The sequence below is a fragment of the Fukomys damarensis genome, unplaced genomic scaffold (genome assembly GCF_012274545.1).
Source record: "Fukomys damarensis isolate Sample0158 unplaced genomic scaffold, DMR_v1.0_HiC HiC_scaffold_24, whole genome shotgun sequence".
In the NCBI taxonomy this organism is placed as follows: Eukaryota; Metazoa; Chordata; class Mammalia; order Rodentia; family Bathyergidae; genus Fukomys; species Fukomys damarensis.
In genome coordinates this window covers 70083778-70101440 of record NW_022900936.1, presented here as the reverse complement: position 1 = coordinate 70101440, position 17663 = coordinate 70083778, and the positions used below count along the sequence as shown (strand labels likewise).

The 17663-nt window shown below is 39.1% G+C and overlaps 1 protein-coding gene across 1 annotated transcript in view; it reads right to left on the bottom strand.

The window, feature by feature from the left end:
- Positions 1 to 11478: 11478 nt before the first annotated feature.
- The window catches only part of Oxsr1 (oxidative stress responsive kinase 1), a 115162-nt gene continuing 108977 nt past the window's right edge, over positions 11479 to 17663 (bottom strand). Inside the window, exons 15-18 of the mRNA XM_010618650.2 lie at positions 14813 to 14865; positions 13360 to 13428; positions 12288 to 12352; positions 11479 to 11895 (exon numbers count right to left, since the gene is read on the bottom strand). Coding sequence (XP_010616952.1) covers positions 11821 to 11895; positions 12288 to 12352; positions 13360 to 13428; positions 14813 to 14865 — 262 coding nt within the window. The 3' untranslated portion in view covers positions 11479 to 11820. The remainder of the gene's footprint in view (positions 11896 to 12287; positions 12353 to 13359; positions 13429 to 14812; positions 14866 to 17663) is intronic.

Genomic DNA, 17663 nt, shown 5'->3' with positions numbered 1-17663 from the left:
GTTTTTTTTTTAATGGAATGTGCTGTCTATAATTTTGTTCAGATGACTGCAGAACCTGGAAGAGCTGTTGCTGCTATCGATGCATAACATACTATTACTAGTCTATATATACGTGTGTGTGTGTGTGTGTGTGTGTATATATATACATATATATATACATATACATATACATATATACACACACACACACACACATATATATATAAATTGAATTTTGGGAAACTTTAAGGGTGCTGCCAACTTTGGAAAAAGTCATCCCAATTTACTGTGTTGACTTGGCATTGTACAGAAATGGACAACCATATTGGTCTAGAAATGTTACTTTATTTTTATTTTTATTTTTTATTTTTTTTCCATGTGTACAGGGGTAACACATCGTACTAAATATGTAAGGTTATATCTACATGGTTTGATTACAGAAACTAATAAAGTATTCTCTAAATAATGAAAAAAAGAATAAGACTATAAGAGCAAGAAGCAATTTAAATATGTTCAGGGATCATTTTCATCTCCAGAATTAAGGATTATTTTAATGTGACATCATTGCCTTCTCTCTTTTACTTTCCTTTTTAGTTTTATTTTAGGATTCCCTATTTTTAATGTTCATACAGAGATTTCTTTAACTGAAATACCGAATAGTTTCTCTGGTGTGAAAAACTATAACAGTACACAGGATCCTAATGAGATAATTAATAATGTGAAATAGGAAGTAAAAGGCTAAAGGTGTAGGGAAAGTGGGCAGGGTGGGGGAAAGGTAATAAGGGAGAGGAAAAAAATATGAGAAACTGAAAAAATGGAAATAAAGTGTTTGTAAATGGGGAGGGAAGAAGGGAGTGAAGGGAGGGCAGGGACGGGGGAAAAATGAGAATCAAGACCTATTATGTAAAGGTACAGAATCCCAATGATGAATTGATGAATGTAATTGTATTGTATACTAGATTGTACCAATAAGATCAATAAAAAGGAAAAAAACAAAACAAACAAAAAATCAATGTGTATTCAATTCTCCAGTCAAAATACACAGAAAGGCAGAATGGATCAAGAAATAACATCCAATGGAGTGCTTTCTACAAGGAAGAGTTGATTCACTATAAACATATTTTGGGCTGGTCCTTGATTTTGATTCAATTCACATGGTTAAAGGTGATAGATTAGTAACTACCACAAATGGTCATTTTCTAAGCTGTGGTTGATGCTATGGTGTTGCTGATTGTATCAACTGGGCTAAGGGATTGTGATTGATTTAATGAGTTGTCCTTTCTGATATGAAAATGAATGCCTCTGAGTCATTAGAGACTCAAAACTTAAAGAGCAGCTATATAGGAAGATCAAACTACTAACACAGGAATTAAACCAAGGAAAGCCCAACAGCAAAAATAAAAATGAGAAAAAACTGAAGTGAGGCAGAAAGACAGACTTCCAGTTCACCAACGGCAAATTCTAGGGGAAATGAGGTGGAAAAACTGACAATCAACAACCAGGACACCCTGAACTCATAGCACAGGAAGTAACAAAACAGATCAATCAGGCTCTAGAAAAATTCAAAACAGAAATAATTTCCCAGATAACTACAGAGATGGTGAGCAAAATGAAAGGCATGATTAGAGACTCTAGAACAGAAACAGATAAAAAAATTAGACGAGCTCAGGACCATGATAGGAGCCATGAATGCCTAACATAGGAAAGAAATAGAATCCAAGAAACAGATTCAAACAGATATCCAAGAGATTAAAAACTCTATTGAAAGCATTCACAGCAGAATGAACAAATGTGAAGGTACTTGAATTTCAGATATAAAAGATAGGATTGCTGTCAGTGACCATGTAAAAGAGAGATCTCTTAAAAAGAGGAAGGGATCATGAGAAATTGATACAACAACTCCTAGATGATGCAAAGAATACCATAGGACAGATAAGAATCCATGAAGTAGCAGGAGAAAGTACAAACAACGTGAAAAAACTGTTCAGAATTAATGACAGAAAACTTGCCAAAGGGGAAGAATTTGACCTACAGATATGTGAGGCATATAGGGCTCCAATTAGCCATGATTTTTTAAAAAAATGTACACCTAGACAGAAAATACTCAAGATCCCAGAAACCCAACAGAAGAACAAAATACTGCAAGCAGTTAGTAAAGAAACAAATCACACGCAAAGGAAAGCCCATCAGAATCACAGCAGACTTCTCAACACAAACCCTCAGGTTAAGGAGAGCCTGGAGTGAGGTATTTCAAGCCATAAGAGAAAACAACCTCCAACCTAGACTGATGTATCCTGCAAAACTCTCTTTTAAAATGGATGGGGAAATAAGATACTTCCATGACAAAGAACACCCGAGAAACTTCATGAATATCAGCACGCTGAACAATTCTAAATAATATGCTAGAAAAAGATAATGAAAGTCACAACACCATGAGGCCCAACAGAGCAAATCAACTAGGTAAGGCAAGAAACTAAAGGGAGAGGGGGGAAAATTAAAAAGAGCCAACAATAGAAGAGTAACATGGCAATGATAAGTCAATACATATCAGTTATACCCATCAATGTCAATGGCCTCAATTCACCAATCAAAACAGACTGGCAGAAAGAATTAAGAAGAAAAATCCAAAAATATGTATATACAAGAAACACACCTAGTTAAAAAAGAAACTCATAGACTGAAAGTGAAAGGATGGAAAACAGTTCTCCATGCATCAGGAACCCAGAAAAAAGCAGAGGTAGCTGTCTTATTCAGAAAGTAAATTTCAAACCAAAACTGATTAAGACAGACAAAGAAGGTCACTACATCCTTGTAAAGGGAACAGTCCAAGAGGAAGAGATGACAATCATAAATATATATGCACCAAACAGTAATGCTGCCAACTATATAAAACAAATATTAAGGGACACGAAAAACCAAATAAAGACTAATATAATTGTAGTGGGGGACTTAAATACCCCAGTGTCACAAACAGACAGATGATCTAGACAAAAAATCAACAATGAAATACTAGAACTGAACCAAGCTTTTGAACAAGTGGACTTAATAAATATCTAGAGTGTTCCACCCCACAAAATCAGAATACACATTCTTTTCTGCTGCACATGGGTCATTCTAAAAAATAGACCATATACTAGCTCATAGCACGTTTAAATAAATGCAAAGGAATCAAAATTATCCCATGCATATTATCAGACTATAGTGCAATTAAGCTGGAGATCAATAGCATAAGAAACCATAAGAACTTCACAAACACATGGATATTGAACAACACTCTCCTGAACAATCAATGGGTCAAAGAGGAAATTAAAGAAGAAATTAGACAGTTTTTACAAATAAATGATAATGCCAATATAACATACAGGAATCTATGGGACACAATGAAAGTGGTTCTACGTGGAAAATTCATATCAGTGAAAGCCCACACTAGGAAAAAAGAGGGAGCTCAAATAAACAACATAATGATAAATCTTTGGCTCCTACAAAAAGAACAAGAAAAACACAAAGCTGTACAAGGGAGGAAATTATAAAGATCAGAGCAGAAATTAATGCAATGGAAACTAAGAGAATGATAAAAAAAATCAATGAATAGGACTTGGTTTTTCAAAATAAAAAAAAATCAATAAACCCTTAGCTAACCTTGTAAAAAAAAAAAAAAAAGGAAAGAAAAGGCTCAGATCCATGCAATTAGGAATGAAAAACATGAAGTCACAACAGATCCGGCAGAAATCCAGAGGATCATCAATACCTACTTCGAGAACCTGTATTCTAATAAAATGGAAAACACCTAAGATATGGACAGATTTCTTGATACTTATGAATTACCAAAGTTGAACAAAGATAAAAACATTCTAAACACCTAAATTACAATTAGTGAAATTAAAAACTTAATTAAAAGTTTACCAACTAATAAAAGCCCAAGTCTTGATGGCTTCACTGCTGAATTCTATGAGACACATAGAGAAGAACTACTGCCACTACTCTTTAAACTTTTCAATGAAATTGAAAGGGAAGCAATACTTTCAAATTCATTCCTGGAAGCAAGTATTACTTTGATTCCAAAACCAGGGAAAGACCCAACCAAAAAAGAGAACTACAGGCCAATCTCCTTAATGAACATAGATACAAAAATCCTCAGTAAGATACTGGCAAACAGAATACAAGAGGGTCATCAAGAAGATCATACACCCTTGACCAAGTTGGATTTATTCCAGGGATGCAAGGATGGTTCAACATATGTAAATCAATAAATGTAATACACTATATTAACAGAGTCAAGAACAAAAACCATATGATCATCTCAATAGATGCAGGAAAAGCATTAAAAAAAATTCAACATCCATTCATGACAAAAACCCTACAGAAAATTGGAATGGATAGTCTTTATCGCAACTTGATAAAAACTATCTATGAAAAACTAACAGCCAACATCATATTAAATGGCCAAAAACTGAAAACCTTCATGCTAAAATCAGAAACAAGACAAGGATGTCCACTATCACCAATCCTGTTCAATAAGTTCTGGAAACCTTAACCACAGAAATTAGACTTGAGAAAGAAATTAAAGCAATAAAGATAGGAAAGGAAGAAGTTAAACTGTCATCATTTGCTGATGATATGATACTCTACATAGAAGACCTAAAAACTTCACCACCAAAAGACTTCTAGAGTAAATTGACAGATTCAGTAGAGTAGCTGGATACAAGGTCAACACTCAAAAATCAATAGCCTTCTTGTACACAAATAACAGGCTCACTGAGAGAGAAATTAGAGAATCAGTTCCTTTCACAATAGCATGATACAAAAATGATGTATCTAGGAATCAATCTAAACAAAGGAAGCAAAAGACCTCTACACTGAAAACTACAGCACTCTGAAAAAAAGAGATAAAAGAGGATATGAGAAAATGGAGATATCCCCTGCTCCTGGGTAGGAAGAATCAACATAGTGAAAATGGCCATACTATCAAAACTGCTATACAGATTCAATGCAATCCTGATTGAAATTTCAACAGTATACTTCATAGAACTAGAGAAAATAATTCAAAAATTCATTTAGAGCCATAAGAGACCTAGAATAGCAAAAGCCATTCTAGGCAACAGAGACATGACAAGGGGTATCACAATCCCCAACTTGAGACTATACTACAAAGCTACTGTGATAAAAACAGCATGGTACTGGCAAAAAAAAGGCCTGAGGATCAGTGGAATAGATTGGAAGATAGAGAAACAATTCTAGATGTACTCAGCTATCTCATCTTTAACAAAGAAGCCAACCATCCTCAGTGGAAGAAAGATAGCCTCTTCAATAAATGGTGTTGGAAAAGCTGGATCTCAACCTGCCAATTATTAAAACTAGACCCTTATCTTCCACCATGCACTAAACTAAAATCCAAATGGATTGAAGATCTAAATATTAAAACAGAAACTCTAAACTTGCTGGAAGATAAGTTAAGCAGAACTCTTGAAGACATTGGCATAGGAAAAGACTTTATGAACAAATTCTCAGTAGCATGGGAACTAGCACAAAGAATCAATAACTGGGATCTCATCTTATTAAAAAGCTTCTGCACTGCAAAAGAAACCAGCAATAGAGCTAAAAGACAACCTATAATGTGGGAAAAAATTTTACCAGCTACTCCTCAGACAAAGGACTATGATCTAGAATATATAAAGAATTTTAAAAAATCAGGCCCCCCAAATATAAAGACCCAATTCAAAAATGGGCATCTGAAATGAACAGATATTTCTCAAAGAAGTAAAAGCAGCAAATAAATATATGACAAAATGTTCAACAACACTGGTCATTAAGAGATGCAGATGAAAACAACACTGAGATTCCACCTTACCCCAGAAATAATGGCTACTACCAAGAAATCAAACAATAACAAATGCTGGCAGGATTGTGGGGAGAAAGGAACCTTTCTCCGTTGTTGGTGGGAGTGCAGATTGGTGTAACCACTGTGGAAATATCAATATGGAAATATCTGAAAGAACTAGGACTAGAGGTTCCATTTGACCCAGCTACCCCTCTGCTGGGTATCTTTTCAAAAGAATTAAAAGAACCATACCACAGTGATATATGCACACCCATGTTTATAGCGGCACAGTTTGTAATAGATAAAAAGTTGGAAACAACCCAATTGTTCACCAGTTGGAGACTGGATAAACATGTGCTTTTTCTATAACATAGAGTACCACTTAGCCATAAAGAGAAACTAGAGTCATTCAGAGGAAAATGGATGCATATTGAGGCCATTCTCTTAAGTAAAATAAATAAGACTCACGTGTAAATACTGAATAGTTTCTCTGGTGTGACAAACCGAAAGTGTAAATAAGATCCAAATTGTATAACTGCTAATGTGAAATGGGAAAAAAAAAGGGGGGGGGCTAAACGTGTAGTGGAAATGGGAAAGGTAGGGGAAAGGTAACAAGGGACAAGAAAAAATATGAGAAAAGGAAAAAATGGAAACAAAGTCTTTCTAAGTAGGGGAGAGGGAGGAGGTGAAGGGAGGGCAGGGGTATGGGGAAAAAAATGAGAACCAAGACCTGTCATACAAAGGTACAAGATACCAATGATGAATGTAACTGTACTATATACTTAAAAAGTATCAATAAACTCAATGTAAAAAAAAAAAAATCAGGTATCTCGATACATGTATACAGTGGCCAAATCCTAAATCCTGACAACACAGCTGTTATCACAAATGTAGAACAACAAAAACTTTCACTCATCACTGGATAGGTGCACAGTGACACAGCTATTTTGCATAAGTTTCACATTTTCTTACAAAATGAAAGTCTTACTGTAGGATGCAGTGATCATGCTCCTTACCCAAGTTACCTGAAAACTTCAGTCCACACAAAAACCTGCAAATGGATATTTAGCTTTATTCCTAACTGCCATAAATTGGAACCAATCAAGATTGTCCTTCAGATGTTCTTAGGTGAATGGATAGTGTTACAGACAGTGGAATCCAGTGCCAAAAAGATTTAAGAATCAAGCTATGAAAAGATACAGTAGAAACTTAGATGTGTGTGACTAAGTGAAAGAAGTTAGTCTGAAATGGCTATACATTGTATGATGTTAACTATAACATTTTGGTAAAGGCAAGAGAGAAAAAATGTGAGTGGTTCCCAGGAAGGAGTTAGTAGACACTGGTGGAATACCAGCAACACAGAGAGGATTGTTGGGGCCACGAAGCTGTTCTCTGTAATACCATAATCGTGGCCAAATGTCATTCATAATCCACTTGTTCAAAGGCATAGACTACGCCGCCTGACTCACAAACACAAGGTCCCGAGTTCAATCCCCAGTACCAAAATAAATACATAAAATTAAAATTAAAATGTCATAGACTAATCAATATGTGCTAATAAAAATATTTTTTAAAAGGAAGTAATTACATGTTTAATACCAAGGAGTCCTGACACAAACTGTGGATTTTGAGTGATAACGGTATGCCCATGCAGGTTACCAGCTCTACCAAACTTACTACTCTGGTATGAAATGTTAACACTATTGGTTGGAGTTCTCTAGAAGAGAATCAACACTTTCAAACATTTACTGTGTGGCTGGAAGCCATCAAACGAGGGATCAGGATGCAGGCCTAGGCGAAGACTGAAGGCTCCCTGGAGTCACTGGTATGAGTCTGCACTGAAGGACTGACAAAACTGGTCTGAGGAAATGGCACCAGCAAAGGACACACCCGTGAGGGGGAATCTAGGGATGCGGGGGTATAAAAATAACTAAGATATGATATGAATAAGTATCAAGTCCCCATGATAAATGTATTCATTTTGAATCACAAACATGTACTAATAAAAAATACACACCCATTCAAACAGAATGGAACTTTTAAAAAATGGCGATCAGGCGCTGGGCATGGAGATGCACACCTGTAATCCCAGCACTCGGGAGGCTGAGGCAGGAGGATCGCTGTGAATTCAAGACCAGCCTGGGCTACATAGTGAGTTCTAGGTCAGTCTCAACCACATAGTGAGACCTGTCTCAAAAAAAAAAAGAAAAAAAAAAGGTGGTTTCACTATGTGGTTGAGACTGACCTGGAACTCACTATGTAGCCCAAGTCTCGAACTCACAGTGATCCTCCTGCTTCAGCATCACCAAGTGGTGGGATTACAGGTGTGCACCACCATGCCTGGCTGCTAGGCATTTCTTAATCCAGTCAAGTCACAAAACCAGGTAAGGCTGTTCATGTGTGAGGTCAAGGGAGCAGACTCTCTGCTTTCCACTTGATTCTGCTGTGAGACTAAAAGTGCTCTGAATAGGCCAGGATTTAGTTCAGCGGGGCCGTCATCTGCCTCACAAGTGCAAGGTCCTGAGTTTGATCCCCGGTAGAAACAAACAAACAAAAAAATAAATAAATAAATTTTTTAAAATACAACTGCTCTGAAGAAGTCTATTTAATGACCTATCAGTATAGGTGAACTGACCCCAAGGCAGAATCTCTGAAGAGACTGTTGCAGTACTTTGCAAGAAGTAAGGCTACATTTCAGGCCTAATGACCTGCTCTGATCTAGTCAGAAAGAATGACAAAGTAGACGGGCCCAATTACTCTTGTTCCTATGCTCTTGCCCCTCAGGTGTCCCAGTCACTTTTCTGGCCCCACTTCTGTAACCTGCTTATTTTGAAAGTAAACCCATTAGCTGCAGGCTGTACAGAGCTGTCAATGCCAAGGTTCCACAGCCGGTCCTCTAAATACCAGGGCCTACAAGCAGTCCCATCATGGGCTTTGGCCACTTCTCTTGGGAAGGATCATGACAGGGAGATTATTCACCCCATAGGTGGTTGACAGGAATACAAAACGGCCAAGTCCATACATGAGCCTCCACCAATTCAATATGAAAACCAGAGAGTCAAATACAGTCCTACTGTACACTTTCCAAGAGGGACTCCCAAAGGCTTGAGTGTGGCATCTTCTCCTGCCCATAACAATGAACAGGACCAGAGATTGAGAAACGATCAAAACATAATGCAGGAAGATCGTCTCACCTTGTCAAACTTCCTTGAACGCACCTCATCCTTTGTTTTGGGAGTTTCGATTTCCCACTTACACAATTATTACAAGCTGTTCTAGATAACTATACACACATTTCATACTTTGTATATACCTTTGGCTTCTCTTTATTTGCATGAAAACTTAAAGTAATGACCCACATCCCCCAGCTCCTCACCAACGGCCACTGACGTAAAGTATCCATACACCACTAAGGATAACTTATTCTTTATTGATTAAAAACGAAGAAAACATGCAGTAAAATACAAAGTCAAAAGTGGGAGAGTTGAATATTTTACATCTTCCATAATCTAGCATACATCACAAGGAGGAACGTCCGTTTACTGATACACCATTATTCTATCCTGCAGATCATTAAGTAGTACCAGCTGGCTCTAGGATTTCGTTCAAAACTTAAGTAAAACACCCCAATTCATTAGTCCTTTAGAAAGACCATACATTTCACAAATAGCATTGGCACATATTACCTTGTGCTATACAGTTAATATAGCTATATACTCCAGGGACAAGGGTATCCTGGGGACCGAGTGACAGAGGAACACTCAGAACCACAACTCTTGGAAGGTTTCGTGCTATTCCACCTGGGCAGTTTCTGTTTACCTGCTTTCTCAGCATCACTGCACAAGTCAGCAGAAGGAATTCACTACACATCATCATGCAGAAGAAATAACACTGTCCTGAGACTGGGGTTTATCTCCTAATTCCCACAGGGTAACAGAAATGAAAACAAAAAGCCCCTGCCCCCTTCAAGTTGTCAGGCTTGCCCCACTGAGGTTCAAAGGTAATGGTGGCTGGAGAAAGTGAACGAGGGATAGGCTGCTGCTCATGCCTAGCCCAGTGCCAGACCACCCCCAAATCATAGCAACAACAGGTCTGACACCCCTCAAAGGCTCAGAAGTAAATAGATTTTGATGGTTTTCTTTGAAACCGAAGAGCAGACTCTAAGAAAGCCACTGATCCTGTGCCAAAGAGAACATTATCTCCTTCCCGTACTCCATTCCCACTTCCCTAACCCTGCTTCATCTCCACTCCCCACACCCCCCAAAAGAAAATCACTAACTTTTTCCAGAAAGCTGATCCATCTTTTCTCTCCCTCCTGACTCAGCAGGCTTCCCTCTTTAACCAATCCTGCAATGACCTTGGAATGTGGTGTCTAGTTCTCTAATCGACTCTCTCCCAAACCTCACCCAAATCCATCACCTTCCCCTCCTCAACCTCCACCCTTTCCAACATGACTCTGTACCCAACCAAGCAGGTAAAGAAAGACGATGAGTAGAGCTACAGGCTCAGGAAGAACAAAACAAAAGGCAGCATGAGCAGTTATGGGGAAAACTGTCAGATGTGTTCCAAAAGAAAACCAGGTACAGTAACCTTGTTCTTCAGTCCAACAATATTGGGAAGGGCTCAAGTGATTCTATAAAAGGCAACTTTCTCCTTTCCATGAGCCTACAGCCCACCTGTGTGTGTCTCCTTAAGGCCAGATCAAGTATCTTATTCATGTATAAAACTTGGTAACATCATACGGTTATTAGTAGTTAGACAAAGACTATGAAACAGTAGGAAGAAAGGAAAATCAACCCCACTGATTATTCACATATTGCATTATGAGTGCTTTTTTAAACCTAAAGAATAAGTTATATAATTTCTGTAGAAAATCAAATGAACATTGTCCACTCATAAAACCTAAAGGTCACGGCACATGTGGTTTCACTTTCCATCATGAGTCAGGTTTAGCGCACAGGAACCCCTCCAGAGAGTCAGTGCAGGAGGGGCAGAAGGCAGGCCTCGAGCCCAGGGCAAGTCTCCTTTATTGCTGTGGAAATCTCAGCCTTGCTTGCACTCACTTCCTTGTGACTTGGAGGCCAGGTGAACTAATTCTCATAGGAGTATCGAGGAGCAGTTTTTCAATTTAATTTTTTAAAATTTGAAAATAAATACTTCCCCAATGATGAGTTCTGATTTTTCTTTTCAAAAACCACCTCTGGCAAATTTTACTTTTATAAGCTATTACGTGATTTAATGCAAAATGAACATGTAATGCAAAAAAACAGTCCAAAGTTCCACTTTGAAGAATCTAATGGCTGAAGTTTGACTATAGTCAGATGTTTTGCACCAGCTGAAGTTAAGGCTAGCAACCCTTTTGGAGGGAGCAATGGAGAATGGGGTGCCTGAGAGCAGCTTCAGCAAAACACTTAGACAAACCATGAACAAAACAAGAACACAGTTTAGGCTGCCTCCATGTGAGGCTGTGCTTTTTTTCTAACAAAGGTCGCTAGAATTCACATCAGGTACCAAAAAAACAAAACAAAACAAAAATAAAAAACACGAATTAAATTCTCTGGGCTCCCGCTGAACAATCAACTTTTAATCGCTACTTCCATGGTAAAGACATAACCCAAGATGCCCACACTGTGGCAGGTGTGAGAGAACAGGCAAGATGAGGACGTCCATAGAGCTGCTACTTTCCACCTGGGCCATCACTGGAGTAAGGCAAGAACAAGCTGAGAGATCTCCCTCCTGGCCGTGAGGCATGTGGGCCACTTCTGAGACAGAGGAAGACAGGGGATGTGTGCAGCACATTTACTAACGGAACTCTTTAAGGGGATGCTGGTCACTGGTGACCCAACTTTTCTTTCCCTGTGGGGAAAAGGGAGAAGGATGGCAGGAAAAACATAAAGAACTCTAAAGCTCCTAGACGGGAGGTTTGTTGCTGGGTTCTTTGGCAGTAGTGAGTTTAGGCCAACAGAAGCAACAGAGATGTGCTGTGCAGAATCTCCTCAGGCCACTTCTTGCACGGCTGGGGTTTAGCTGATGCTGAGCTGGGCAAATCCTATTAGTTTTCCATCATCGGGAATATCCGAGCTTTCAACACCAGAAGCCTGAGAACCAAACAAAATGACAAGCTGTGGCTGTTTACAAACAAAATTTCAGGTTATACTTAAAACCAATACGGGGTTGTAGAAAGCAAGGCAGTGGCAATAGGTCCCTGGAATACAAATGGGAGGCTGATGAAGGTGTTTTCCAGAAGGGAAGGGGCTGGGTGTATAGCTGAGTCATACTAGCTTATAGCTGAGAAGAGAGCTTGGGGTGAGGCTTCTGAGAGGGAGAAAGGAAGGCAAGCCACTCAAAGGGAGACAGAAGCTCAGGACAAAATGAGGACAATCCTCTATAATTTACTATTCTCATCATTCAAGGAATGTAAAAACTGATCTGCTGGGGCCACGGGTGTTTAAAAGATACAATGGTTTAATAAGGAGAAAGCAATGAATACCAGTTTGAAAGTGACAGATCGATTTGACTGAGGTTCTTCCACAATTTTCTGCAAATTAGCAGCCACTGTAATCATAAAAAAGAGAAAATAATGAATAAGAAGCTATATAAATCCACTTTAATCATATTTCAAAAGCTTAAATCCTGCTTGAAAATTTTCTATGTATAAGCCAAATGAAAGGAAAAGGATCAATCATTTCCCAAATGAAAGTATATTTTAAACTCATCTCTAGTCTATACACATATAAATCTTGAATAACTGTCCGATTAACTTTCCTTAAAATGCATTCGGGAGACTAGGATAGGCATTTGGTAAAAGAGCTATGATCTGCCTGTTCGTGAACAATCAGAAAGCTTCAGAGTAGGAACTAACAAAGTATGGTCTGAGGCCTATTTTTGTTCTGCCTGGAAATTAAGAATGGTTTAAAAATGACAGACTACCTGGCCCACAGAGCCTGAACTACAGCAAGTCTTCAACTTATGAACATTCGAACTGAGAACATTCACAGGTATACTGTAGAAGACTCTCTGTTGGGCTTAAAAATGAATCTGACCTATGAACACTGTCCTGCAATGGAACTCACAAGTAAGTCAGGAACTTACTATATTTACTATCTGACCTTTTACAGAAAAACTTTGCTTATCAGTCAGAAATGATTATTCTTCCCATCAGTGATATATAGCCGTGACTGACCTAACCCCAACTCTCTTCCCTTCCTTACTTTTTCTAGAACTAAATCACTCAAGTTTACTTACCTCTGTGTACCACAATTAGGTATACCAATTAGGTACACCAAATAGAAATAACCTGTGACTTCTGTCATCGTTCCTACTACAATGTCCCAAAGGTGAGGATGAACTTTCATTTACTACATCAAAGGTCCCCAAGCAAACTCAGAAGTGGGACAGGCAGGAGCTTTGGTTAGGAACTGTAATCAATACTCGTAATTTCCACCAAGCCAACAAGCAATTACAAGAATGAGCTAACCTATTCAATGGAATAAAATTTTGGCTTTCTAGGTGCTAAGAACACACAGACACAGAAGCACCAGGGCAAAGCACACAGTAGTTACCGATTACTAAATCTCTTCCATCGACCAGGCCAGCAGAAATTAGTTCCTGAGAGACACCCTCCGCTGTGTCTGCAAGGACAGAAAAGAAGGTGCTCCATTTCTTGCGCACACAGCTCACTGGTAACTCTCACGGCCAGCGTTGAGACCCAAGCTAACTTCTACATCCACAGAACAAGAAGGCAGGTGGGCTCTTCCTCCACTGGGGATTCTCTCAAGTGAGGTATTCTCACCAGTCTGGCTAGAGGGCAGAATCTGTAGGAACTGGGTGGCAAATATCAGCTCAAAGTACAGATAATTTTCTAAATGATGCAATACAGAGGGCTCAGGCTCATGTCAGAAGAACCCCAAACACTGGCACTACACAAGAAATTTGCATTTTCAAGAGCAACCCTGGACTTGAGCTACCTGAGTTCTCAGCCATGAAGCTAAATACAGAACAACTCCAGTACTAGTAACAAAGATAATTTCTTCTCAAGAAAGAGCAAACTATAATCTCTTCTCTTTGGGGAATCCTATTTCAAGTTTCTTGCTAATATCATTTTCTTTTTTATTATGGCTTTTCTCCTTACCCAGTCATCTCAGGAGATACAATGTGAGCACAGGTGTAACTACAAACTAAAAAGAAAAGGATGGACTATCTTGTAATGAACTACATCTTCAATGACTCAGTGGTACCACTTTTTGAGGGCTGGACATTGAGACCCACACCCACATAGCTGACCAGCAATTTTAATTAATTCCTGAAAGTGTGACTGCTTGGCTCTAAAAAGTAAAACATACACTTCTGTATGTCTGCACCTGCTCACTTTAATGGTCAGTTGCTGACACTAACATGGCCAAAACAGCAATGTGGGACACTGAGCAGTTATGTGCTGGCCGCTAGCCACTCCCCAAATAATGACCCTATGTAACAAAGGCAAGAAAAATAACAAGCCTTATTCCAGGGTGAAGTGCACAATCAGGAACAGTGCAACAAATGGGATAGGAGGCCTTATTTCCTCTTACTATCACAAAGAATAAGCATGCACAGTGATGAGGGTAAGGCCTTTACACTGGAAAAACCTTGTTTGAACACCAGCTACCACTTTCCAGCTGTGTGGCCGTCAACAAGTTATTTTGCCTCTCTGAAACTCTTGGTCTCATAATCTATTAAAGAGAGTAATTTCTTCTTAGGGAGCTGTTATGAGAGTTTAATGAGACAATGCTCAGAACAACACCTGGCCCATCGTAAGCAGTAAGTAAAAGATGTATTCATTACTATCTATGTTGTACTGGGTTTTCCAAATGAGCTTTACAGTACATCACCTGCATTTTTATTTTATTCGTATGTCTCCCAAAATCTAAACAATTGTTATCATCTTCTAAAAGCAAAATAAATCTAAAGACCAAGAACTTGACATTTAATTAAATAAAACGTCAAAGCTATTTGTTTTCAATCTTTTTGATACCTTACCTCTCCCAGGAGTAAATTCAAATCGAATATCATTTAGTTCTTTTTTGGAATTCCTATGAAAGAAAACAGAATGAGTAAAATAGGAATTTCTGAATTTACACATGCAGTCTGCCAATACATACAAGAAAAACTGTGCCTCAAAAAGACTTCCGTTTCCACAGATCATGTGATGTGTAGTGGATGTGCTCACACTGCAGGCTCAGAGCTAGGAATTCATCATCTAATTGTCCTTCAAGGCTCAGAGTGTGTGTCCCTGACTGAGCAGTATAAACATCTCATGCTTTTCAGGACAGTCTCAATGCCCACTTCCATGCTTATTTCCAATAAGATGAGGCTGTGGTTTGAATAAGTCCCTCAAAACTCATGTGGCAGAAACATAACCCTCAATGCAAGTAGAGAGGTGGGACTTCTTAATTATTTTTTATTTTTTGGAGACAGAGTCTCACTCTGTAGTTCAAGCTGGCCTGAACTCACTATGCATCCCAGGCTGGCCTCAAACTTTCAGCGATCCTCCAGTCTCAGCCTCCCAAGTGGTGGGATTATGGGTGTGCACCACCATGCCTGGCTCTGAAGGGTGACTTTTAATAAATGACTGGCACAGGAGGGCTCTGCTCTCTCATGAGTGGATTGATCCACTGGGTGAGTTTGTTAAACCTGAATTTGGCCACCTCTTCCTCTTCTGCCACGAGATAAGGGAGAACAAAGAAAAGTTCTCACAAGATGTGGGCCCCTCAGGTCTGGACTTACCAACTTCTAGAACGGTAAGAAATAATTCTTTGTTCTTGATAATGCCCCAGTCTCAGGCACTTTGTTTTAGCATTACAAAATGAACTAGGACAGATGATCATACAAAACCCAGAGAAGCCAAGCACTGTAGCACACACTTGTAATCAGATATCAAGTTTCAGTCACACCAGGGCAACTGACCAAGATCCTGTCTCAAAATAAAAATCAAAAGGGCTGGATTCCCAATATTGTCCTAAAACTTAAAAACTCTGAAAACTCTCCCATCCAAGTACTAACCAGGCCTGACCCTGCTTAGCTTCCATGATCAGACAAGATCAGGCACGTTCAGGGTGGTATGGTCGTAAACTGAAAACTCTCTATAAGCACTGGGAACTGTAATAACAATGATATAGCAATGTTTTCATCCTCACTGCCACTCCCACATGTGCCTGTCTGTGGATCAGTCAGAGCAGATTCATGAAATATATGATATTCTGTCAAATTCCACAGAATTCAAAGAACTCATGAGAATGGAAAGATGAAGTGAAATTTTACAGGTAATTTTTAGATAGGACTGGGCAGGATTTGGGTAGACAAAGGACCTGGCCCTTACTATCATCCAGAAATTCAAACATATGACTGATGAAGTAGTTACTGCACAGTGAGCACCATACCATGTACTCAGATTAATCAGCTTCCCTAAGAATTCTGGCTGAAGACAGACAAACCAGAAGATTATAACTTAAAGAAGACATGCCTGATTACTTAAGACCCAAATCCACTTTATCTAAGCAAAGCACAGGGTTTCCATCTATTTGGCAAGTGAAACACTTGAGCATATCACTGCAAATGTGGTTAAAATAGAATGGCTCATCTCCAACACAAGCTGCCTCCATATCATTTTTTCTTGCAATGCCTTCTCTCTACAATGACACAAAGAAACTTGCATTAATGCATCTATACCACCTGAAAATAGCTTTCAGCTGTGTATGCAGATACTACAAATCAACACCTAACTTAGACTTGATTATCAAAGGAACCATTTAGCTTCATCCATGTGGAAAGGAATCCAGCCTTTTGTTTCCAAAAACAGTCTGGAACACTGCTCATTAAAAACCATGCTCCCCAGAAAAGGAAAATGATTCACTTCCTGCAACACACAGGTATTACCTGCTAAAAGACTTCAAAAGAAACTTCTTTAAAGTGATGACTATTATTTATGTATTATTAAGACAGGACTAGGTGACCACAGTATCCTGTTAATTCAGAACTCCTTAAGATGAGAACAGCTTTATGGAGTAGGATTCTGTGAAAAGTAAACAGATATGCTTTCTTCACATTCATGGTGTAATTTTGCTGCTTCTAGGTGCAAGATCAAAAGCTTCTCAAAACAGCTATTACCTCAATCTCGAATAACCACATTGCTGAGATGACAACTACAAACTGACATGTGCAGTGGGGGACTGGTCAACAGGAATTCAGTGAGACCCTGAATTATTCTGGTAAGAAACTACAGAACCTAATCTAAGCACATGCTACCATGAGAGGGGACATGTCAATTTGACTGGCTTGAAATACCCGAAGAGACTGGTAGTATGCTCTGGGTGACTGGGGCATGGCCGTGGGGACTGGATTTGGTCCCTGTCTCTTTCCCTCTGGTGCCAGAAGATATGAAGTGAGCAGCATTGCTCCACTCTGCCCTTCCACTGTGACTTCTGCCTTGGAGCCACCCACTTGGACACTGTCACTTCTGAAACTGAGCCAACACAAACCTCTCCTCTTTAGTTTACGGATATTGGATATTGTGTCCCGACAATGGGAAAGCTGACCGATAGAGGGAACTTTAAAATGCTCAGACTGCTACCTTCAGTGGCACTTTCTGTTGGGGAACTTGTCAAGACTTCTCTATATACTCCCACCAAAACCCACCATTACAGTATTTGTCATAAAAAAGAGAAAATACCAAAAGTATATTCAGGTTTTTCTTTTCATCTCCATTTGATCCACCACAATCACAGAACCAGTCAGTCCCCTTTTGAGTTAGTTCATCCTTGAGTCTACGAGGCTTGTATGGTCAGCCTATAGAACTCAGCTGGTACACTGCTTCTCTCAGAACTGTCCCTCA